Raw genomic sequence first — 24,962 nt, forward strand, 5'->3', positions numbered from 1 at the left:
TGAAAGCAAAAAAAATCATCCCTTTTTGCAACCCGTTTTAACCATGAGAGCAACGAGAGATATGTGCACAGACAGCCTATGAATATCTTCATCAGCTACCTACTGCCGACAATAAAAGTATACCGTGGTGGTCTAATAATGTGACTTGATTGTGTAGTTGCTCCTTTGGCATGTTTACTGTAATTAGTATTTTAAGTAGTAGGTATATATTACAGCAATTAACTGTGATACTGGCTTCTTTGTATAAATTCTACTTATTTATTTATAGCCATTTGCCTAGGGAGGAGCTTTAGGCATTTAGCCATTTTAACGTCAGGGTGAAATATGGGAGGATTAATCAGTAACGTTTATAAAAGGAACAGTGCTAGTCAAATTTAACACTTGTGAGCAAGAATTGTGAAGAGAAGGACGCATCAAATGGCAACTGCTGGGAGAGTAAGTACATAGCATATTCTAAATGATGTATTAACAAAAGATAAGTCAGAACATTCTAGTCATCTTGAAACCCTAAAAATGTAGTTGTCCATAACCATTAGTTTAAAGTTAAATTATAAAGCTTGTTTCACTCCGCTAGTAGGCTGCTGTAGAAAACAACAGCCTGCCGGAGCTCTCTAGATCCATTATTGCCATATGTAATCTGAGTGCTCTCTGGGTCCAGCAGAGATCCAGCCCCTACCTGACAAATATTCTGGGATTTGCCAGACAAAAAAACACTGCGTGCAAATTCAATGTTCATTTCAGAGGTTTGTTTTACACAAGTTCTAGTTAGGAAAACAATTCAGCAGGAGCTTTCAGGACTTGTCAACAACAATTCAGTATTCGGCCCATAGTTCTGAACACTGACTTTTTGTAATTTGACCAACGTGACTGAACCTGAGAATTAATGGATTGCATCTTGAATGGGTCCGTGATCCGTCCATTCCGCAAAAAGATAAAACAAGTTAAATTTTTTTGCAGAACTGAAGCACGGACCGGAGCCCGAAGCACTCCGTAGTGCTTCCGTGGGGTTCCGTTCTGTGCTTCCATTTCGGAGCGCACCGCATTTCTGGATTTGCAGCAATACGGCCACGGGAGCACAACGGCCGTGTGAAAGAAGTCTTAGTCAAAAATCCTGTTGCTTATTGAGAGAAGCCATGGGTTGTGATTCTGCTGTTATATTCTACTAACATTTTTGTAAAACAGGCAAAACTTCAACTTTCCTGTAATTCTTTTCCTGAAAAGTAGCAAAATTGCAACATCATCTGTGTGACAAAATGTACAGTAATGTGTTACTCAACTATAAATGTACCACTATTTCCCATCAATATCTGAGTGGTGGGGTTCTAACAGCCAAAATCCCTGCCGTTCAGCTGTTTCAAAGTAGAATGGGAGCAGCACTGCCGTTACAAGCCACATCCACTGCTCAACAGGCAGGATCTCTCTGAAATAAAGAAAGATATGCGTTAACTAAGCTCCAGAGATCTATGTGCTATATTCGCACATGTAAATCACAATATTACTGATTTGTGGTTATAGAGCGACACCTAGTGTCAGTGGCCGATACTGCAGCTTATTTCTTTCTCACCTTTTTATTTCTCTCTCACCTTTTTATCTTCCTGTCTCCTTTCTACTACAGCTCTCCCCCTTGCATTTATCAGCATAGATTATTCAATTAAAATTTATTTCCCACAATAGTGGGCTCAAAGGGTCTCTTGGGCACCCAAGATTGACACCCTCCCCCAAGTACATATGTCCATCAATTGGACTTTATTTGTTAAGAATCGTTATCTGTTTATCTGTTGCAATTGTTTCTCCCACCCTCCACTCCCTTTTGTGGGGCCTCCCCCCCCCCTCATTCCCTCCCCCCACACCCTTTCCTTGGCCTACTTCACATCTCGCTGGAACAGGTATGGCAAATAGTACTATTTGTATATTTCACCGAATATGGCTAACCTACATATTTGCACGTATAACAATAAGGGTTTGAATGCTTCTACCTAAAGGAGTCAAGCTTGTCAGCATTTACATAAACTAAAGGTTCAAGTAGCCCTACTACAGGAGACCCATTTTCACACAAATCACATTCCTAGGCTATCTCACTTGCTCTATAATCAATGGTTTCACAACCCTTCCCCCACGTCTGCCTCCAAAGGGGTCAGTTTTGCTTTTCATAAAAATACCCTATTTTTGTATCATGATACGTTACAAGATCAGAATGGTAGATTCAACTTTGTTAAAGGCAAAATAGGCCCTCAACTGTTTACTGTTGGTAATGTCTATGCTCCCAACACTGGCCAAGCCGCATGGCTCTCAGACGCCATCGGCAAGTTTGGTGATTTTGCGGAAGACTTAGCCTTTCTAGGCGGTGACCTCAATGTTACATTGGTGCCTCACCTAGATTCATCATCTGGTTCCTCGACATTATCAAAAATATCCTTGAACAAAATAAATACTGCTTTGTCTCAACTTGGTTTAGTAGATATCTGGAGGGCAATGCACTCTAATGAAAAAGATTACACTTTCTTTTCAGCGGCCCACCAGTCGTACCATAGACTGGACTATATATTTCTTCCTACACAATCTCTTAGTAATTGGGTTTTCTCAATATTCTTCTTTCGGATCATGCTCCGGTTATCATCTCCTTTACTATACCCAATATGCCTAAGGCAGAATATAGATGGAGACTCAATGAGACGCTATTGTGTAGCCCTCACATTTCGAAATTGGCTGGTCTGTCGGAGGTATATTTTCGGCAGATATGTCCCGATGTCGCTTTGGGACGCTCACAAAACATTAGAGGTCACTTGATTGCTCTGGGCTCATATACAAAAAAAATAAATAAAAAAAATTGCAGCGCTTACATTAGGAATCTCAAGATTGGAAATGCAACATAGAAGATCGTTAAATGCTGTCACTTTGGAACATCTGGAAGCCTTGAGATCCGAATCTGAAAAAAACATATGAAATGCTAATACTGCCAAACTTTTTCTATCAACCCAATACAAATATTATGCCCATGGCAATAAAGCCTCAAAGTTAATGTTCTCTCAACTTAATAAGAGAAAAGCTGCGTCATATATCCCATATTAAATCTTCGGACTCACAGCTAGTCCATAAAACAGATTTTATTGCTGAGCAATTTTGCATCTACTACAAACAGTTATATAATCTTCAAAGTACTTTAACCCCCGCTCAGACAACCTTGAGGAAACAACACATACAGTCATGGCTGAATACGACTCAGGTGGCCAAGCTAAATTCCCCTTTTACGTTTTCTGAACTTCAAACAGCTGAAAAAAACTCCCCTGTTAACAAAATTCCAGGCCCTGATGGATTTCCTATTCTTTATTCTTAAAAGCGCGGGATCGGAGTTATGTCTGTGGGTGTTAAACCGCAGACACCCACTGACTATGGCGCCCCCTCAGCTCCCAAGTAAGTGCCATCTTTAAAAAGCCAAAGGTGTTAAAAGGATAGATGTACAATGCACTGTGACATAAATATAAATGACATAAACTGTGAATTTTTCTAAATATGTTGTTTAACACAAAGCAAATCATTCTAAATGATGTTTTTTTTCCCTCCCTAGATTATAAAATGCAAGGCTGCAGTGTGTTGGGGACCCAACAAACCACTAAGCATTGAGGATATTGAAGTTGCACCACCAAAAGATCACCAAGTTCGCATCAAGGTAAATTATAAAATTATTATTATTAAATCATTAAAAGACCTCTGGAGGACACTGACACTGTTTTTATAACTTTTTCCACTGTAAAGCCTCATTCACACGTCACTGTTCCACGTACGTATGCTGTACGTGTTCTCCATTGACAGCAAATGTACCCATTCATATGAGTTTTTTACCACGATCCATGGGTCAGTGTTTTTAGCAAGGATGCATGTTCTATTTTGTCCATCACGCCCATTATCTATGGGTCTATGCCATCTGCGTTGCAACCGTGTTTCACGGATCATTAGGAAGAGATGTTTCGAATTATTATTATTCAGCTGTGCAGTGTCAGTGAAACACGAATGGCAAAACAGCAAACAACGGACACATGGATCCATCATGGCCATCTTCACAGAAGCATCATTGACCACCTTTTTGCGGATTTAAAGAGGACCTTTCACTAGAATAAAACATCTAAACTAACTATACAGACATGGAGAGCGGCGCCCAGGGATCTCCCTGCACTTACTGTTATACCTGGGCGCCGCTCCGTTCTCCCGTTATAGCCTCCGGTATCTTCATAGTTAGGCTCCACCCAGTTGAACCTGCCGGCGTCTCATTCTCCCATGCGGTAGCGCTGGCCAATCGCAGCGCTCAGCTCATAGCCTGAGAGAAAAGAAAGCCTCTCAGGCTATGAGCTGAGCGCTGCGATTGGCCAGCGCTACAGCATGGGAGAATGATACGCCGGCAGGTTCAACTGGGTGGAGCCTAACTATGAAGATACCGGAGGCTACAACGGGAGAACGGAGCGGCGCTCAGGTATAACAGTAAGTGCATACTTTCTCTACAGTTTTCCACTACTTGCATGCAATCTTACATGGTGCCATTAGAAATGAAAAAAATAAATAAAAAATCATGTCTCCAGAAAGGCACCTTTGTACTTTTTAAAATGAAAAAAATAAAAAAACAAACTTCACAGGGCTCCAGATGGCGACCAAAATGGTCGCAAATGCGACCTACAATGGCAAAATGGCAACAAGACTTTGTAGTCTTGTCGCCATTGGTGCCTAGACCTCCGCTGCTCTTTAAGAAGAACGGGATTTCATACAGCAGGCAGACAGCAATCCAATAACAGAGCTCCGCACAGTACAGAGCTCTGTTATTAGTGAGGAGGCTACTGATTGGTCATAGTATCTACAGGCTGCCCTGCCATTGGCTGCTCGTCTCACACCTCCATTCTCCCGCGCTGAACACAGTAGCAGCTTGCTCTTCAGTCATGAAGACAGGGAGCCCTCTCCATGCCGACTGCTCCACAGAACAGGTTAGCTTGAGAAGCGAATACTTAACATTCCACAGTCACAGTCACCCCTGCGCTGCCGCTGCTAAAGGCTAATCCTTATTATCTTTACAACCGTGACAACACTCAGGGGGCCGCTCCGTGTGAGCTCCCTGCCTGGGCTCACAAAAATTATCTTAATAAGGGAAGAAAAGGGTTAATAGGAGCCCGCGCTGGTCAAGACACTAAAAAGCCAGTGATCCATATCTCTTTCAATAGTCAGTGCTTAGTAGGAGATGACCTCCAGGAGATAACCTGCCCTCCTACTAAGCACGGACTATTGAAAGAGATATATGGTTCACTGGATATTTAGTGTCTTGACCAGCGCGGGGCTCCTATTAACCCTTTACATACTTAACATTAGCAAGTGGTGAGATGACTGATGATCACCTCACCACTTGCTAATGGCTGCCGCTGCCTAGTATCCCCCCGCCTACGTAACTCTCTGTGCGAGTTTCCTATTTTCTGGGGAAGTGTGTGTGTGTGTGTGGGGGGGCTTTTCTGGTGTGAGCCCGATAAGTGCGATTGTGACCAGTTCCATTGGTTGGCGCACGTGCGGCTGTATGAGGGAGCACTCCGCCATTTGTACAGCCTACGATGCAGAGATATCACCACGCTGGGGAGGCTCAACTGTGGCTGGCAGTGAAGGTGTTAAGGCCGCAGGGCTGACGGTCGTTAAAGTAACGAGCCTGGTATAACAGGCTGATATAAGGGGCAACTGCGCAGCCCACCTACTCCTTGCAGGACTCTGATCATGCACCCTCCTTATCCGCTCTTCTCAAACTATGGGCCCACTTACCGGCTACAGCCCCCCTACTACAAACCCAAGGGGCCCTACTGGAAGCTGAGCCGCTCTTACACCAAAGAAGTAGGGGTTCAGGTGAACCCCAGAGTGGACGCATCTGTTCAATGTTCACTGGGGCACCGTACGCTGAAGAGCCGCAAGAGATGGCCCCCACTGTGCTGTGTGTACTATGCACAGAGCTGCAGGGAGAGTGTAATGTCCTATTCACCCTGATAGAGCTCTATCAGGGTGAATAGGACAAGGGATGAAAGATCCCAGGTTCTAGCCCCTAAGGGGGGAAATAGTTATTAAATAAAAAGTAAAAAAAAAATAAAATACACCAAGATATTAAGTTTAAATCACCCCCTTGCCCAATTTTATTATATAAACGATACAAAAAAAATACATATTGCCACACCCGAAAAATATCTCCTATGCGGTGAAAGACAAAAATGAGGTTAGGACTGTCCTATTATGGTCCAGACGTTCCATAAAATCTGTAATGCACAGGGCTTTTTTGATGTTTTCATTTTTTTAACGTGGTATCTAGTATCGCAATACTTTTTTATGGTATCAAAATCGAGTCAAAATTTTGGTATCGTGACAACCCTAGGTAAGACCTGTTTTTTTATTTTTTTATTATTATACCGTAATTATATGTATTTTAAATTTGGCTCTTAAATTTTTTAGTCTGGAGCCCTGCATCAGTATCAAAAGAAGCAGTGGCTTGTTCTAAACAAGTGTTTTTGAGGAGGAAAATAAGGAAAAAATATTTTTAACCAAAAGGTGTTCTTTTGGTGGGTTTTGAACTAATGGTGGTCTGTGCATGACACTATTATGGGGGATCTGTGGATGGCACTGTTATGTGGGGGGATCTGTCGATGGTACTGTTGTGGGGGGATCTGTCGATGGCACTTTTATGGGGAGGGCATCTGTGGATGGCACTATTATGGGGTGGGGGCAGTGGCGTACCTACCATATACGCAGACCACGCAGCTGCTATGGGGCCCGTGAGGAAGGGGGGCCCGCAGTGGAGGAGAGTCCCCGCCCCCATCTATCTTCCTAACTGTCTCCCGTCTGCTAGCCCCGCCTCCCGTCAGCTAGCTCCGCCTCCCGCCTGTTAGCTCCATTATGCCTGATTCCTATTTCCTGTGGATTGCCACTACCCCACCAGTAATGAAGTAAGTGACCGCTTGTAGGTGAGGACAGTGCAGAGGTGTGTGTGTGTCACTCAGCTTTCCCAGGCTATTCCTCTGCACATATGCCATTCAGAACAGGAGGAAAGCTGGGTGCTATTATGTAATGTGACTCAGCTTTCCTGATGTCCTGCATGGCACAAGTGCAGAGGCAGGAGATGATACGAGGGTAGGTGGGAGTTGTGTTACTCAGCTTTCTCAGACTATTCTCATGTCTCTCCACATGTGCCATGCAGGACAGCAGAAAAGCTGGGTGCTATTACATCATGTGATGTCACTCAGATTTCCTGCTATCCTGCAAGGCATAAATGCAGATAATAAGAACATGGAAAGGCAGGGGGAGGGGTTCACCCAGCTTTCCCAGAGACTCCTGTCTCTGCACATGTGTCATGCAGGATAGCGAGTAATGACAGTGTCTCCCAGCTGTCCTGCATGACACAGAGGATGGGGGAAGGGGGGCACTCGCTTCCTCAAACTTTTCTCATGTCTATGCGCATGTGCAATGCTGGACAGCAGGAAAGTTGGGTGGTATTACATCATGTAACGCCCCAGATTCTTGTCAATATATGCTGAACACCGCCGGGACCTATCAGATCCCATTCTCTATAAGGCTACTTTCACACTTGCGGCAGGACGGATCCGACAGGCTGTTCACCATGTCGGATCCGTCCTGCGGCTATTTCGCCGTGCCGCCGGACCGCCGCGCCGCCTCTCCGTCCCCATTGACTATAACGGAGGTGGAGCTCTGGCGCAGAATGGCGGTGCACGGCGAAAGCCGCCCGACTAAAAGGTACTGCATGTCTGACTTTTTAGTCCGGCGACTTTCGCCGTGCACCATGAAGTCAATGGGGACGGAGCAGCGGTCCAGCGGCACGGCGAAATAGCCGCAGGATGGATCCGACATGGTGAACAGCCTGTCGGATCCGTCCTGCCGCAAGTGTGAAAGTACCCTAATGGGTCTGTTGGGTTCCGGCATGAGTACTGCCATTTTGTAGAACAAAATACTTCTGCATGAGGTGGGGCAGGGGAGAAGTTAGGGAGTGTAGTGAGAGGAGCCAGGGCGCATAGTAGGAGGGACTAGGAACGGGCATGGGGGCCCAATTTAAATTCTTGCTATGGGGCCCAATGATTTCTGTGTACGCCCCTGGGTGGGGGATCTGTGGATGGCACTATTATGGGGTGCAGGATCTGTGGATGACACTGTTATGGGGGAGATCTATGGATGACACTGCTATATATATGTCATCCACAGATTCCCCCCCATAACATTGCCCCCCAATACACCGGGCCCAGCCTCTCAGAACAGTATTTCTAAACAGTAATCCTTAGCCTCTTAATAACGTTAACTAAAGTTGCGCTCTCCCCTGTATCAGCACTTACTAACGAGCATCCGTAGCAGGCAGAGTGGCTGTCAGCGTAACGTCACTCACCTGCTCCGCCTGCTTCATTCATAAAGTGGGAGGAGCAGGCACGCGACGTCAGTGAGTGACGTAACGCTGCCAGCCGTTCTGCCTGCTCCGGATGCTTGTTAGTAAGTGCTGATACAGGGGAGAGCAGCTGGAGGTACTCAGGCTGGCATAAACACCTCCCAGGGTGTCAGTAAGTAGTGAGCGTGTTACCCATGGTCAGAAGCCTGGAGGCTCTGTGAATGTGGTCTCAGCAGGGGCTAAGAGATAGCCTGGACTGACTTTGTTACAGCCTGGAAGTGAGCTGGACTTCTGGCTAAGAAAGTCTCATGTGATGACCATGTCTGAACGGTGCTTTAGATGAGTCAGGGATATGACTGTGTTTAGGTAGAGCCCAGATGTACAAGGTGTTTATTTATTATTGTTTTGTTGTTCTATTTTTGCTGGTGTGCCACAATAAATGCATTTTTGGACCTTGAACCTGGTGTCCTGAAGCTGTATCTGTGAGGATGATCTACTGAAAGAAAGCTACCCTCAAAAAAAAAAAAAAAAAAATATATATATATATATATATATATATATATATATATATAAAAAACTATAATTCAGGGCAGCACTCCAAGTAGAAAAAACTGGGTGCCAGCGGAACAAACACCTTACCAAGGTGTATAATATAAAAATGGAAAACACCGCATTCACCAATGGATGTGCTGCGGTGTTTTCCATTTTTATATATATATATATATATATATATATATGCATTATGCTACAGGACACTTACAGGGGGCAACCATTATATATACTAGTCCATGGGGGCCACTATAGGGTGGCATTATACTACAGGTTGAGAGTCTTATATATACTACTGCTACAGGGAGAGATTATACTACAGGGTCACTACAGGGAGGGGGGGGAGAAACATTGTATATTTACTATATTACCACTTCACTGGAGCACTATACTACAGGCAGTGTGTGTACATGCATTTTAGATGCTAGCACTTCCGGCGGGGACATTATAATACAGGGAACATTACATGGGGCATTATAATACAGGGGGAATTATAGAACAGGAAGTGTTATGGGTTAGCATTATAATACAAGCAAGATCACTACAGAAGGCTTTATAATACAGGGGGAATTATACTACAGGAGGCAATACTGTGGAAGCATTATAATACAGGCCAGAGGACTACAAGGGCACTACAGGGGGCAATATAGTACAGGCCAGAGCACTTCTGGGGGCATTATAAAACAAGGGACATTATACATATGGCCACTACAGGGGGTGCATTATATGTACTGGCACTACAGTGGGCATTATCATACATGGTGCACTACACGGGGTCATTATAACTACGGGGGAACTGCATCGGGTCTTTATAAATACTACTGGGGGATTATGCATATTGGGGCGACTATAGGAGGTATTATTACGAGTGGAAACACTATGGGAGCTGTGAGAAATGGACAACAATTCTCATAACATTTATTATCTGTGTATGTTTTTATAAGTGAGCCTATACATTTTGATGCCATTATGTGATTATACGTGCTGTTCTGTCTGGGTCTGCAGCTGGAATATGCATTACCCTTGGAGGAAATCAGTTTATCATCTGAATGTTAAAAAACTGGTCCTTTACAAGTGGTAATGAAGATGGTTCCTGGCTAAAAACTTATATATATATATATACAGTACAGACCAAAAGTTTGGACACACCTTCTCATTCAAAGAGTTTTCTTTATTTTCATGACTATGAAAATTGTAGATTCAAACTGAAGGCATCAAAACTATGAATTATGAATTATGTAAACGTAATGCAATTAAATGTTACGCTATTTTTTTTAAATGGCATTTGTTTCAAGATTACGGGATGAATTAATACATTTGAGAGGTTGTGTGTTAACCATACTACATCTGTACAGATTAGCAGCATTACTGAATATATACAGTATAGACCAAAAGTTTGGACACACCTTCTCATTCAAAGAGTTTTCTTTATTTTCATGACTATGAAAATTGTAGATTCACACTGAAGGCATCAAAACTATGAATTAACACATGTGGAATTATATACTTATCAAAAAAGTATGAAACAACTGAAAATATGTCATATTCTAGGTTCTTCAAAGTCGCCACCTTTTGCTTTGATTACTGCTTTGCACACTCTTGGCATTCTCTTGATGAGCTTCAAGAGGTAGTCACCTGAAATGGTTTTCACTTTACAGGTGTGCCCTGTCAGGTTTAATAAGTGGGATTTCTTGCCTTATAAATGGGGTTGGGGCCATCAGTTGCGTTGTGGAGAAGTCAGGTGGATACACAGCTGATATTCCTACTGAATAGACTTAGAATTTGTATTATGGCAAGAAAAAAGCAGCTAAGTAAAGAAAAACGAGTGGCCATCATTACTTTAAGAAATGAAGGTCAGTCAGTCCGAAAAATTGGGAAAACTTTGAAAGTGTCCCCAAGTGCAGTCACAAAAACCATCAAGCGCTACAAAGAAACTGGCTCACATGCGGACCGCCCCAGGAAAGGAAGACCAAGAGTCACCTCTGCTGCGGAGGATAAGTTCATCCGAGTCACCAGCCTCAGAAATCGCAGGTTAACAGCAGCTCTAATTAGAGACCAGGTCAATGCCACACAGAGTTCTAGCAGCAGACACATCTCTAGAACAACTGTTAAGAGGAGACTGTGTGAATCAGGCCTTCATGGTAGAATATCTGCTAGGAAACCACTGCTAAGGACAGGCAACAAGCAGAAGAGACTTGTTTGGGCTAAAGAACACAAGGAATGGACATTAGACCAGTGGAAATCTGTGCTTTGGTCTAATGAGTCCAAATTTGAGATCTTTGGTTCCAACCACCGTGTCTTTGTGCGACGCAGAAAAGGTGAACGGATGGACTCTACATGCCTGGTTCCCACCGTGAAGCATGGAGGAAGAGGTGTGATGGTGTGGGGGTGCTTTGCTGGTGACACTGTTGGGGATTTATTCAAAATTTAAGGCATACTGAACCAGCATGGCTACCACAGCATCTTGCAGCGGCATGCTATTCCATCCGGTTTGCGTTTAGTTGGACCATCATTTATTTTTCAACAGGACAATGACCCCAAACACACCTCCAGGCTGTGTAAGGGCTATTTGACCATGAAGGAGAGTGATGGGGTGCTGCGCCAGATGACCTGGCCTCCACAGTCACCGGACCTGAACCTAATCGAGATGATTTGGGGTGAGCTGGACCGCAGAGTGAAGGCAAAAGGGCCAACAAGTGCTAAGCATCTCTGGGAACTCCTTCAAGACTGTTGGAAGACCATTTCAGGTGACTACCTCTTGAAGCTCATCAAGAGAATGCCAAGAGTGTGCAAAGCAGTAATCAAAGCAAAAGGTGGCTACTTTGAAGAACCTAGAATATGACATATTTTCAGTTGTTTCACACTTTTTTGTTATGTATATAATTCTACATGTGTTAATTCATAGTTTTGATGCCTTCAGTGTGAATCTACAATTTTCATAGTCATGAAAATAAAGAAAACTCTTTGAAGGAGAAGGTGTGTCCAAACTTTTGGTCTGTACTGTATATATATATATATATATATATATATATATTATATATATATATATATATATATATATATATAATGTTTAAATTAAGTTTAGCGTCTATTTCTGAAAAAGTTTGTGACAGGATTTGAACTCACAGCTTCTGCATCACAGCCTAGAACTTTAGCCACTACATTATATAGCTGCATTGCCAGTCACTAAAAAAATAATATGAGACTTCTACTGTATAGGTCTCAGTAGAAATACAGTACAGTAGAAGTCTCAAATTTTTTATTTTTTTATTGCCTCTAATACAGAAGGTCATAAGTTCGAATCCCGGCAGAAAATTTTCTGAAATACAGGCTAAATTAGATTTAAATACACTGGGGTGTCCCCAAGCACTGACTCCATTTATTCATATAGCTTTATATGGAGTTAGAGCAGGGACTCCTAAGCCAAACTAGAGTGCCGACACCCTCTCCTCTTCAGAGCAGGGGGTGCCTGGGGTTCTCCCATTGACTTCCGTTGTGCTCGGTAGAACACCCGAACATCGTGAAGTGTTCTACTCAAGCACACAAGCACTTTGGTGCTCGCTCAACACTACTAGTCATCACATATACAAAAAAAAAAAACAGACATCATATAGTATGATATAAAAAAATATATTGTAAGGGCCCTTTGTAGCATATACAGTATACATTTTCCTAAAATGAAAACATTTGTTTTTTTTCAGATTATAGCCACAGCAATCTGCCGTTCGGATGAACATGTTTTACGTGGCTCATTAAGTAATGTCAAATATCCAATTATATTAGGGCATGAAAGTGCTGGGATAGTGGAGAGTGTGGGGTCAAGTGTAACTGACATTAAACCAGGTAAGAATAACGTTTCTGAGGGTAACTTAATTATTATGTACATACATAGTTATAGTATAAAGCAATACAGAGAGTTGGGCAACTGCTACTGATGTCATGCAATTTTTTATTTAAAATGAGAAAAATGTTTAAATCTTTACAATTGAATAATTGTATAATTCTATAAAAATAAAATAGTTACTTTACTTTGCTCTAAACTTTTTCATTGTTCTCCCTTAGTATTATATAAGTGATGAGCGGGAGAGGCCATATTCGATTTCGCAATATTTTGCGAATATTCGATTAAATATTCATCAAAATCAAATATTCATCATTAATCTATTTATCGCAAATAATATGCGATTTAATTATTCGCGTATTGTATAAGGGAACTTTCCTATTGGTTGGCTATCTAGAATCAATGAAGATAACGAATATAGCGCTATATTCTCTATATTCGTTTAATTCTAGCAAGCCAATAGGAGAGTTGCCTATGGATGGCTCTAAGTTGGATTCACAATGCGAGACTATTACTTTGCCTATTTTTTGCAATAAATAGAATACTGAGTCATTATTCTATTTATTGCAAAAAATAAGCAAATTAATATTCTCGCATTGTGAATCCAACTTAGAGCTGTCCATAGGCAACTCTCCTATTGGCTTGCTAGAATTAACGAATATAGAGAATATAGCGCTATATTCGTTATCTTCATTAATTCTAGATAGCCAACCAATAGGAAAGTTCCCTTATACAATAGGCAAATAATTAAATCGCATATTATTTGCGATAAATAGAATAATGACGAATATTCGATTTTGATGAATATTTTATCGAATATTCGCAAAATATTGTGAAATCGAATATGGCCTCTCCCGCTCATCACTTATATAATACTAAGGGAGAACAATGAAAAAGTAACTTAAAAAACAAATCCCTGCTCCTGCCTGTCTGCTTTGGTAAAGCCGGGCATAGATGGGCTTTGTTAGGCTTCAGCAGAGTGGTCACAGGACGGTGGACACAGGGCGCCATATGTATGCGAGTACAGCTGAGCGAGTGCAGGGCAGGAGCCCGCATACACATCACTCCTGCCTCTGTCCACTGTGCTAAAGCCTGACATAGCCCATCCCCCACATCTTAACCCCTTTGCAACCAGCGCCATGTTTTCATCACTCATTTTACCCCCAAAAATATAATAAAATGTGATCAAAAAGTCACACACACTCCAAAATGGTATCAATAAAAAATCGTGGCCTGCTATTGACCGCCCCCATGTCGCTGGATGTTTTCATCTGCGTGACGGGAGGGAGGTAGTGGCGGGTGTGCTGGCATCAGGAGCAATGCGGGTGCTGGGGCATGAGGTAAGGTGTTCAGGCATTTTGGGGGGCATTATAGGGGGGTGATGTGAATGATGAGCTGGGGGAGGGGGGCCTTTAGGCTCATAGAGGACTCAGAAGGTACATAAATAAATGTACAAGAAAAAAACATAAGCAAATATAAACATCTGTCAGTTCAGAAAAATGTGCAGATCAGTGAAACGTATGTATTACCTAAGTACTTACACAAAATTCATACACAGGTAGGTATCTGAGGGGAAATCGGGTCCATGCCTCACTATGTAGTAGTGCCGATTGTAATACTGCGCATGTCCTGAAGTCACGCTGACCCCTAACAAAATGTATGGGCAACCACGGCACTCTGAAGAAATGTTATAATGATTTCTTATTTATTTCATTATTTTTGTTTCATTGTTTTGATCCATCCGCAAAAATAATCACTGGCCAACGTTTAGGTCATACATAGACCTTTTTCACGACCTTAGTTTCTTAAGTAATGTAGTAATGTAGATGGCGGATGGCGACACCACCCGCCATCTAAATTACTAAAGAAACTAAGGCCGTGAACAAGGTCTATGTAGGACCTAAACGTTGGCCAGTGATTATTTTTGCGGATGGATTAAAACAATAAAACAAAAATAATGACATAAATAAGAAATCGATATTAAATTTCTGCAGAGTGCCGTGGTTTTCTATCAATACTGTTACCCCCCTTAAAATGAGCACCACCTATCTCTTAGAGGAGTCACGTTCAATTCTCTTGCTTAAAATGTATGGGCAAATTGGAGGTTGTTTAGAATGTATGTGCAAACGGGAGGTGTTTACTAGAATGTATGGGCAAACGGGAGGAGATTCAATAGAATGTATAGGCAAACAGGAGGTGGTTCAATAGAATTTATGGGCTAACGGGAGATGGTTAGGTTGGTTGACCTTACTCTGCATCGCCAGGGGATAAGTAGAAAAGGGTCAGTTCTTGGACATAGTGGGAGAACACAAGTGGGCAGGCCACCTGCCGCCTCAATACCCCATGATAAAACTGTGTCTTGTGCAGAGTATACATAGGGGGCGGGACCTTCCATGAGCTCTGGGCCCCCCTGTGCCACGGGCCCCATAGCAAAGGCGTGGTCTGCCTATATTGGTGGTACGCCACTGGCTCCATGGATGGAAATTCAAGAAAAGCTATGGATGTCCGAAAATGTTTTTTTTTAAAGTAGTAAAACAAAATAAAAACTATACAAGTTTGGTATCGCCATAATCATATTGACCCGTAGAATAAGGACATCTTGTCATTTTTTGCACACCCTCAATGCCGTAATGTCAAAACCCAAAATAAATGGTAACATTAAAAAATACATCAGAAGAAGGAAATCCAGCACTTGTTTAAACATCTTCATTGTGCTTTATTGATTATTCATAGCAAAAAAAATCATAGAAACATTACAATGGTTACGATTAAGAACACAGCTTGTGTTTGAAATACGTTAACAGATGCAATTGTGGAGTGTCATGTTCCTGTGATTAAGGCCTCATGCACACGACCGTTTTTTGGATCCGCATCCGAGCCAACGTTTTGGCGGCTCGGATGCGGACCTATTCACTTTAATGGGGCCGCAAAAGATGCTGACAGCACTCTGTGTGCTGTCCGCATCCGTTTCTCCGTTCCGCTGCCCTGCTAAGAAAATATAACATGTCCTATTCTTGTCCGTGCTTTGCGTACAAGAATAGGCATTATATTGACAGCTATAGTTCCGTTCTGCAAATTGCGGAAGGCACACTGGCTGCTTCCATTTTTTGCAGATCTGCGGTTTGTGGACCACAAAAAAACGGCATGGTCGTGTGCATGAGGCCTTATTTTGCTACGAATAATCAATGAAGCGCAACAACAATTTTTAAACAAGGGCTGGATTTCTTTCTTCTGATGCTTTCTGGCCCTGACTTTACCCTCTCCGTGCACTGGATTCTAATCTGGTAGGTGAGCTGGAGTATATTTACATGTTGATTAAAAAATACTACTTGTACCACAAAAAATAGGCCCTCATATGACTGTGTGAATGGAAAATTAAAAAAATTACGGCTCTTGGAATGTGGGAAGGGAAAAACAAAAATGCAAAAATTAAAATGGGTTTGGTCTTGAAGGGGTTTGGGTTTCTGTGTGATCTTCTCTATGTTGCAGTTAGATTTAGGTTTAGACTGAGGGTTGCCTGGGTGGTGGACATGAGTTTTGAGGAATATTTGGGATAGGGCTGGATTCTCCTACAAGCTCATACGTTCATTCTAAGCACAACCATCTAAAATACGTTATTTGCACTAATTTCAGAAAAAGGAAAGGAGTAGGACCAACAGGATCTGTGGTCTCCCTTTTCAATGGGCCCTATGTTTCAATGTTCGCTTGGTATTTATTGCAGGAGATAAAGTCATACCGCTGTTTATTCCTCAATGTGGAAAATGCAAATGTTGTCTAAATCCAGAGAGTAACTTCTGCAGCAAAGATTTGTACGTATTTTGTCTATTTAAATGTATGTATGCAATATTTTATGTGTGTAAAAACAAATGTCCAAAAATGAGAATTTCATGGTTGGGCCCATTTTCTGAGGCAGGGACATTGTGCCTGTTGTAAAACAGTTAAACTTAAATGGGTTATCCTGGAATTAATATTGATGACCTATTCTCTGGAAAGGTCATCAATATCAGATCAGCGGGGTCTGACATCTGAGACCCCCACCAATTAGCTGTTAGAATAAGCCAGCGCTCCATAAGTGCCGTTGCTTCTTCCTAGGCCATGTGACGTTACTGTGCATCAGTCATGTGGCCTTGTGGCTGCTCAGCACCATTAAAGTGAATAGGGCTGAGCTGCAATACCAAACACAACCACTGTACAATGTACGGAGCTGTGCTTGGAAAGTTGACGGATGTCATCTCTGCTCACCATAGGTCTCTGGTGAGCGTGCCAGCTCCGTGAACCAGCTGATCAGTGGGAGTGCCAGGACTCGGATTCCAGCTGATGTGATAATAATGACTTAACCTAAGCATAGGTCATCATTATAATTTCCTTGATAACTCCTTTAAATTAATTCCTAGTCTATACATTTAAGTTAGAGCAAACTTCTTGAAAATTCAATTTCTCATTTTGGAAGCTTTCTAATATTAACAAGATTAACACATGCAACGTTGCACAAAAAGTCTCACCACCATGGCTACAAATGTCATCACTACTATTACTGAATGGATGATGGTGCTACTGCTGCTACTATTTTTCTGACATTTTTCAGTCTTCCATTTTCCAGACATTTTATTATGAGGCATATAAATGAAAAGTCATAGGTTTGGTACACAGATTATTAATTGGTACTAGAAAAATTGAGATTGTTTTTGCAAAGTACTTTATTTTCTGTAATTTAAAAACCGAGATGCAATTAAATATCCCGAATCCCTCCCCTTCCACAAACAAGCTGCACATTGGCATTTACAATGGTAATAATGCAATTTTTTTGCAGTGAAGCGTCTTTGAACTAGCCAGTCTGATGCAGTAATCGCTCACTTTACAACGCATTCAGTAACACAGCTATGTTAATGGTGTTTGCCTTATTATTGCGGTAAATTATTGAAAGTAATAACAACACACAGCTTGTGGCAATGCAATTTTTTGCAGTGAAATATCTTTGAACTAGATAATTTGATGCAGTAATGGCTTCAGTAACATGGTTAGATATTACATTAGTGATGTAAAATGTATTTGCTGTATCTACCCATTATATTGCAGTGCATTCAGTAAGATGACTATAACGCACTGTCTGAGATGCTCAGTTAAAACAGTAAATAGAAACTGATTTCTAGTAATAAAGGGGACAATTTCTTAATACTTGCAAGAATATAATTTGTATGGCAATAAGCCTATTAGGTGTAGAAAGAAATGTATACACCTGGCAGTTTTTTCAGGAATCTGTCATGTATAACTAGTTGTTAGAAGCTGAGATGACAGTAGCCTGCCAGCAAATGCACCAGTGACCAGACTCTCACTTCTTCACTCTCTTTACCTGATCAAATTCCTTAATATATCCAAAATTCCCAAAAGTGACAGGTGGTCACGCTCCTTTCCCCTCCCATAACCCTGCACCTTTCCCTGCCCACTCTGACCACAGTCCCTCCTAGTCCTTCCAAACCAAGCCCAAATACTGCCCCAAATCACACCTAAACACCGTCCATTCAACGCCCCCTTATTCTGTTAGATCTGATATCACGTCAGTAATTCAATTAAGTTTTAATATCTTTAAAAATAAAATGATATTAAGCTTGTAATAACCAAATATAAATATTGACAATGGTTAATTGATTAGATCCTAAGACTAAAAGACCTTTGATGATGTCACCGCAGGTCCTTAAAGGTTAGGCGACTTTCACACTCGCGTTTTGGGCGGCTCCATCATGGATCTGCAAAAACGGATCTGTTACAATAATACAACCGCATGCATCCATCATAATTGGATCCGTTTGTATTATCTGTAACATAGCCAAGACGGATCCGTCATGAACTACATTGAAAGTCAATGGGAACCAGATCCATTTTCTATTGTGCCAGATTGTGTCAGAGAAAACGGATCCTTCCCCATTGACTTATATTGTGTGCCAGGGCGGATCCATTTGGCTCAGTTTCATCAAGCATACAGGAAAACACTGCAAGCAGCATTTTGCTGTCCGTCTCCAGAGTGGAATGGAGACTGGACGGATGCAAACTGATGCATACTGAGCGGATCCTTTTCCATTCAGAATGCATTAGGGCAAAACACGAGCTGGACCGCCTGAAAAACCATCTGTAGAAACACCAGACATACGCCAAACCGCAACGCAGCATTTAGACGGCAAAATAAGAGAAATACTACACAGAAATTACTTTTCAGATGATGAAAAAATGAAGGCCTCATGCACACGACAGTGAAAAAAAAGTCAGTTAAAAACGGTGATGAATTGATGAATTTGATTGGCAGTTATTTCTAGACCCACCCTTCTGAGAACACCCACAGGATGGTAGGCCCCCAGCTAAATAAATGTCCCCTACAGTATATATCTTATTTTTTTTTTTGCTGCCCCAGCTTTAATAATGCCCCCATGTAGCCCCCCAGCTAAATAAATGTCCCCCACAGTGTATATCATTTTTTTAACCGCCCCTAGCTTTAATAATGCCCCCAATGTAGGGCCCCATCTTAAATAATGTCCCTCATAGGCCTCATGCACACGACAGTATTTTTTCACGGTCCGCAAAAACGGGGTCCGTAGGTCCATGATCCGTGACCGTTTTTTCGTCCGTGGGTCTTCCTTGATTTTTGGAGGACCCACGGACATGAAAAAAAAGTTGTTTTGGTGTCCGCCTGGCCGTGCGGAGCCTAACGGATCCGTCCTGAATTACAATGCAAGTCAATGGGGACGGATCCATTTGACTTTGACACAATATGGTGCCATTTCAAACGGATCCATCCCCATTGACTTTCAATGTAAAGTCTGGAGTTCTTTTATACCATGGGATTGGAGTTTTCTCCAATCCGATGGCATGTTTTAACTTGAAGCGTCCCCATCACCATGGGAACGCCTCTATGTTAGAATATACTGTCGGATATGAGCTACATCGGGAAACTCAGATCCGACAGTATATTCTAACACAGAGGCGTTCCCATGGTGATGGGGACGCTTCAGGTTAGAATATACAAAAAAACTGTGTACATGACTGCCCCCTGCAGACCCCCCCCTGTTTTTAACTCATTGGTGGCCAGTGGGCCCCCCCCCCTCCCATGTAGTTAACTCGTTGGTGGCCAGTGTGCGCCCCCCCTCCCTCCCTCTATTGTAATAATAGCATTGGTGGCAGTGTGCGCCCCCCCCCCCGATCATTGGTGGCAGCGGAGTAGAAGCATCATACTTAACTGGCTGCTGCGATCTCTGTCTCCGGCCGGGAGCTCCTCCTACTGGTAAGTGACAGGTCTGTGCGGCGCATTGCTGTCGCTTACCAGTAGGAGGAGCTCCCGGCCGGACGCAGACATCGCAGCAGCCAGCAGGTAAGTATGAATCTTCTACTATTGCTAAGGCTAAGTAACCATGGCAACCAGGACTGCAGTAGCGTCCTCGTTGCCGTGGTTACCGATCGGAGCCCCAGCGATTAAACTGGGACTCCGATCGGAACTCCGCTGTCACCAATGATCTGGAGGGGGGGGGGAGAGGGGAGGCCGCACACTGCCACCAATGTATTAAAAGAATAGAGGGTGGAGGGGGGGGCACACACTGCCACCAATGTATTAAAACAATAGAGGGAGGAGGGGGCGCACACTGCTACCAATGTTAATGCAATAGAGGGAGGGAGGGGGGGCCGCACACTGTGCCACCAATGCTATTATTACAATAGAGGGAGGGGGGGCGCACACTGTGCCACCAATGTTTTTAATACAATAGAGGGAGGGCGGGGGGGCGCACTGGCCACCAATGAAATTTAAACTGGGGAGGGAGGGGGGTCTGCCCCCTGCTGCCTGGCAGCCCGGATCTCTTACAGGGGGCTATGACAGCATAATTAACCCCTTCAGGTGCAGCACCTGAGGGGTTAATTGTACGGATCACGGCCCCCTGTAAGAGATCGGGTGCTGCCAGGCAGCAGGGGGCAGTCTTGTACACAGTTTTTAGTGTATTCTAACTAGAAGCGTCCCCATCACCATGGGAACGCCTCTGTGTTAGAATATACTGTCGGATCTGAGTATTCACGAAGTGAAAACTTAGATCTGAAAAAGCTTTTATGCAGATGGATCTTCGGATCCGTCTGTATGAAAGTAACCTACGGCCACGGATCACGGACATGGATGCCAATCTTGTGTGCATCCGTGTTCTTTCACGGACCCATTGACTTGAATGGGTCCGTGAACCGTTGTCCGTCAAAAAAATAGGACAGGTCATATTTTTTTGACGGACAGGATACACGGATCACGGTCTCGGCTGCAAAACGGAGCATTTTCCGATTTTTCCACGGACCCATTGAAAGTCAATGGGTCCGCGAAAAAAAAAGGAAAACGGCACAACGGCCACGGATGCACACAATGGTCGTGTGCATGAGGCCATAGTGTGTTTCTTTTTTTCTTTTTTTTTGGGCCCCTAGCTTTATGTCCCCTATAGTGTGTTTCCTTTTTTCTTTTTTTTTAGGGCCCCCTGCTTTATGACTCCCATGGTTTATATAATGCCCCCATAGTGTCCTGCAACCAAAACAAAAAGAAAAACAAACCCTCACCCTATCCACTTGCTTGAGCTGCAGCAGTCTCTTCTCTCTTCACAGAACGGGACCTGCCGAAGGTGCGTGATTACATCACTGCACGCTCCTATGTAGTTACGTCACCACGCATATCGCAGGTCCTCCGACAGGTCCTGCTCAATAAAGAGAGAAGAGACTGCTGCACAGCGAGCAAGTGGATGAGGTGAGTTTTTTTTTCCCCCCCAAAATGGCATCTGTACCCATTTTTAACAGCCGTTAGACGGCTGCACTCCTGTCAATCAGCCATTAAAAACTGTCCCATTGATTTCAATGGGGTCCATCCGGCCGTGAAAACGGCCAAAGATAGGACATGTCCTATTTTTGGACAGACGCTATTCATTGGCCGTTACAAGAACGGCCATGTCAATAGACCCATAGACTTTCACTGGTGCTAAAAATGGCCATGTGACGGACGTTACTTAGACGGTCGTCACACAGCCATTTTTCACTGTTGTGTGCATGTAGCCTAAGAGATACACTAATGTGTTACAGAGATACTTGATGCTCAACAAACAGACCGGTAAAGAAATGTCAACTCTAACTTTGATTATGCAGCCACAACCCGATCAACAACGATTGACAAATGATGCTTCTAGCGGAGACGATGTTAAAGAGATACTTGACAATGTTAACATAAGGTATAGGAAAAATGCAGGACTTTTGTTGAACAAACTGCGACGATCGGGTAACAAGCCATACTGGAATGCTAGGGGTGAATTAATTTACAAAGATCAAGTTATACCAGGATCCAACATCATTGACCTGATTCGCACCGCTACACAGAGTCACTGTCACGACCATGTTTATGGCCGTGACTCCTTAAGAGCCGCATACAGTTGCCCGCGGTTTTGGTTGCAGTGTCAACCGCAGCTGGAGGCATAAGGTTGTTAGCCTGAAGTGCGGTTGCCGCGGACAACAGGTATGTGTGCGGTTCCCTTGGAGTTCTGTGCGCGTTTGTATGCACTTTGGTATGTTTGTGTGCACTCTGTATTATGTGTGGTGTGCACTTACATCTTCCCTTCACTGTGGTTGCCCGTGGCAACGTTTGGTCGTTGTGTACATGTGGTGGCCATGTCCCGGCCTTTGGGCTGACTCCCAGGACATGAGTGCCACCCATGTCGTTGCCTGCGGCAACAGCCACAGTGTGTTTGTTGTTTGGACGCTTCCCCTTTAAGTTGTGTTTTCCCTTCTGTGGTTTTGGAAGGGTTAACTCCCTTTCTGTGTGTGTGAGTCACGGGGTGTGTCTGATTGTTGGGTGTGGCCTCTTGGCCCTATAAAGCCTCAGTTGTAGGCAGTGGCCAGAGAGGGTGCTTCAGCCATGCTGGCTGGAGACATCCTCCTGGTTACTTACCAACTACCAGTGGGACCATCCTTCTGGTCATAGCAAAATATAATGTTGTTTGGTGTCTTGAAGATGTGTTTGGTTTTATGTTTCTTTATTGCACCTATGGTCCTGGGTTCCCGTGTGTTGTGTGTTGTGTGCTGAGTCCTGTTGTCTGTGGGCAGTACTTCCACATGGGTTCCAGGCTTTGTTGTCTGTGGCAGGTGAGTGTTATGTTTGTGGCAAGTACCTGCCATTGCCATAGGTTGTACTTGTTCTCCTTTCCTTGCAGCTTGGCCAGTGAGACTCCTGTTCCTCCGTATCCAGAAGGAACAGGTTGTCTTACCCTGACTCCTAGTCCAGGGACCGGTCGGAGGGTGAGTTAGGGATCCGAGGTTCCTGAGCATGGGTCCTCCTACCTTAAAGGTCGGCCCATGCAGCTAGGAGTTAGGGTCAGGTTAGGGATGCTTTAGGAGGTGACCAGCTCCCTAATCCTGTCGTCCTGGTCAAGCAGCGACCATCTTCCATCATCACATGGCTGAGGGTTTTCCCCATCCTCAGCCGTGACAGTCACGGTTTGCTTAAGGCTAAAACTCCTCACGGATGGGACTTCTTTATGAAAAACAAACTGAACGTGCCATTAACTGTGATCGGTAATACAAGAACGAGAGAACTTTATGATAATTTAAAAAGGAGGTCGACCGGTGAATCTTTGAAGCAGTTCTTACCCCTTTTAGACAGCAGCTGTTCATAACAACAACCCCTGTGTTAATGCGAGGCTCTTTATTACCTAAAAAGAGAACGCCGACTTTGTTACAGACGTCTTGGCTAACGTTGTAACTTTTACTTTGAATGCATTTGTATGTAGCGCCTGATAATTTTTTAAATAAAAATGTAGTCCATTTTTCTTTTTTACAATCAATGTACTTACTATCTTAATTTGTTCAAATTACATAAACCGCAAGGGCGCACCAGTTATAGCAGGTACTTAAAGGGAGTCTGTCACCTCCATATGGACATATACAGTGGTTACATGGCTCTGCAGCACACCTATACAGGATTGTAACAGTACCTTTGTCTTTGTCTTTAGACTTGCACCAGCAGGAAAAACAGAGTTTAAATCATATGCAAATGAGCACTCGCAAGTGCCCAGGGAGGAGTTCAGTGTGTAGGTGCACAGGCTGCTCTGCCTTCTTTTCACTTTACTCCTCCCCAGCCTCTGCCTTTGCCCGCCCCCTAAGTCTCTTGCCTCATCGATAGGTCCGGACTTGAGGGCGGGCAAAGGCAGAGGCTGGGGAGGAGTAAAGTGAAAAGAAGGCAGAGCAGCCTGGGCACCTACACACTGAACTCCTCCCTGGGCACTTGCGAGTGCTCATTTGCATATGAATTAAACTCAGTTTTTCCTGCTGGTGCAAGTCTAAAGACAAAGACAAAGGTACTGTTACAATCCTGTATAGGTGTGCTGCAGAGCCATGTGAGCACTGTATATGGCCATATGGAGGTGACAGACTCCCTTTAAAAACATTGCTAAAATGACCGCAAGCACTAAAATATTGAGAAAACAGTACTGCACGCCAAAAGCTGTTGGTTCTTACGGCGATGTTGAACCCTTATTCAGAGAAGTATGAAAATTTGGAAAAAGAAAAGACGCTGTGAAAAATTGGTTGAACAACGAGGATACTTACACATTGTACAAACCGGTTAAAAAGTAATTTAATAGAAACAAAGTTGTGCTGTCGGATATAGACGACATAGACGACAAATGGCAAGCCAATCTTGTGTCGATGATAGATTTTTCTAAAGAAAATAATGGTGAAAATACTTGCTAACGGTCGTAATACGCTTAGATGTCTGGACTTTCCAATAAATCCGGGGTGACAGTGGCAGCCGCTTTTGAACAGATATTTACGTTAAGAGGTCGGTCCCCCAGGAAACTTTAGACGGATCAGGCCGAGAGTTTATAAACAAACCTATGAGAAAACTTTGTGAAGCCTTTAAAATACATCATTTTTTACTTCAAATATGGTCAAAGCGTTGTTGGTGGAGCATTTTAATAGAATGCTGAAAACAAGAACAAAACACATATAGATACATTGACAAGACCTGGTGTATAGTTATAATCGCACGTACCACAGAACCAGTTGATGTAACAAAAGAGAGCTCTTTAACCATTTGGAAAAATATCTCCGGCATTACGCCACTATTCAAAAAGTTAAACCATTATTAAAAATAGGCGACCACGTCAGAATTGTAAGCTATAAGGGGACGTTCGT

The 24,962-nt window shown here is 43.2% G+C and overlaps 1 protein-coding gene across 1 annotated transcript in view; it reads left to right on the forward strand.

The window, feature by feature from the left end:
• The first annotated feature begins 377 nt into the window (after positions 1-377).
• LOC122924670 (alcohol dehydrogenase 1-like) overlaps positions 378-24,962 on the forward strand; it is a 117,594-nt gene continuing 93,009 nt past the window's right edge. The window contains exons 1-4 of the mRNA XM_044276005.1: positions 378-435; positions 3,566-3,667; positions 12,640-12,781; positions 16,501-16,588. Coding sequence (XP_044131940.1) covers positions 418-435; positions 3,566-3,667; positions 12,640-12,781; positions 16,501-16,588 — 350 coding nt within the window. The 5' untranslated portion in view covers positions 378-417. The remainder of the gene's footprint in view (positions 436-3,565; positions 3,668-12,639; positions 12,782-16,500; positions 16,589-24,962) is intronic.

This window comes from Bufo gargarizans, chromosome 1, assembly GCF_014858855.1.
Source record: "Bufo gargarizans isolate SCDJY-AF-19 chromosome 1, ASM1485885v1, whole genome shotgun sequence".
NCBI lineage: Eukaryota > Metazoa > Chordata > Amphibia > Anura > Bufonidae > Bufo > Bufo gargarizans.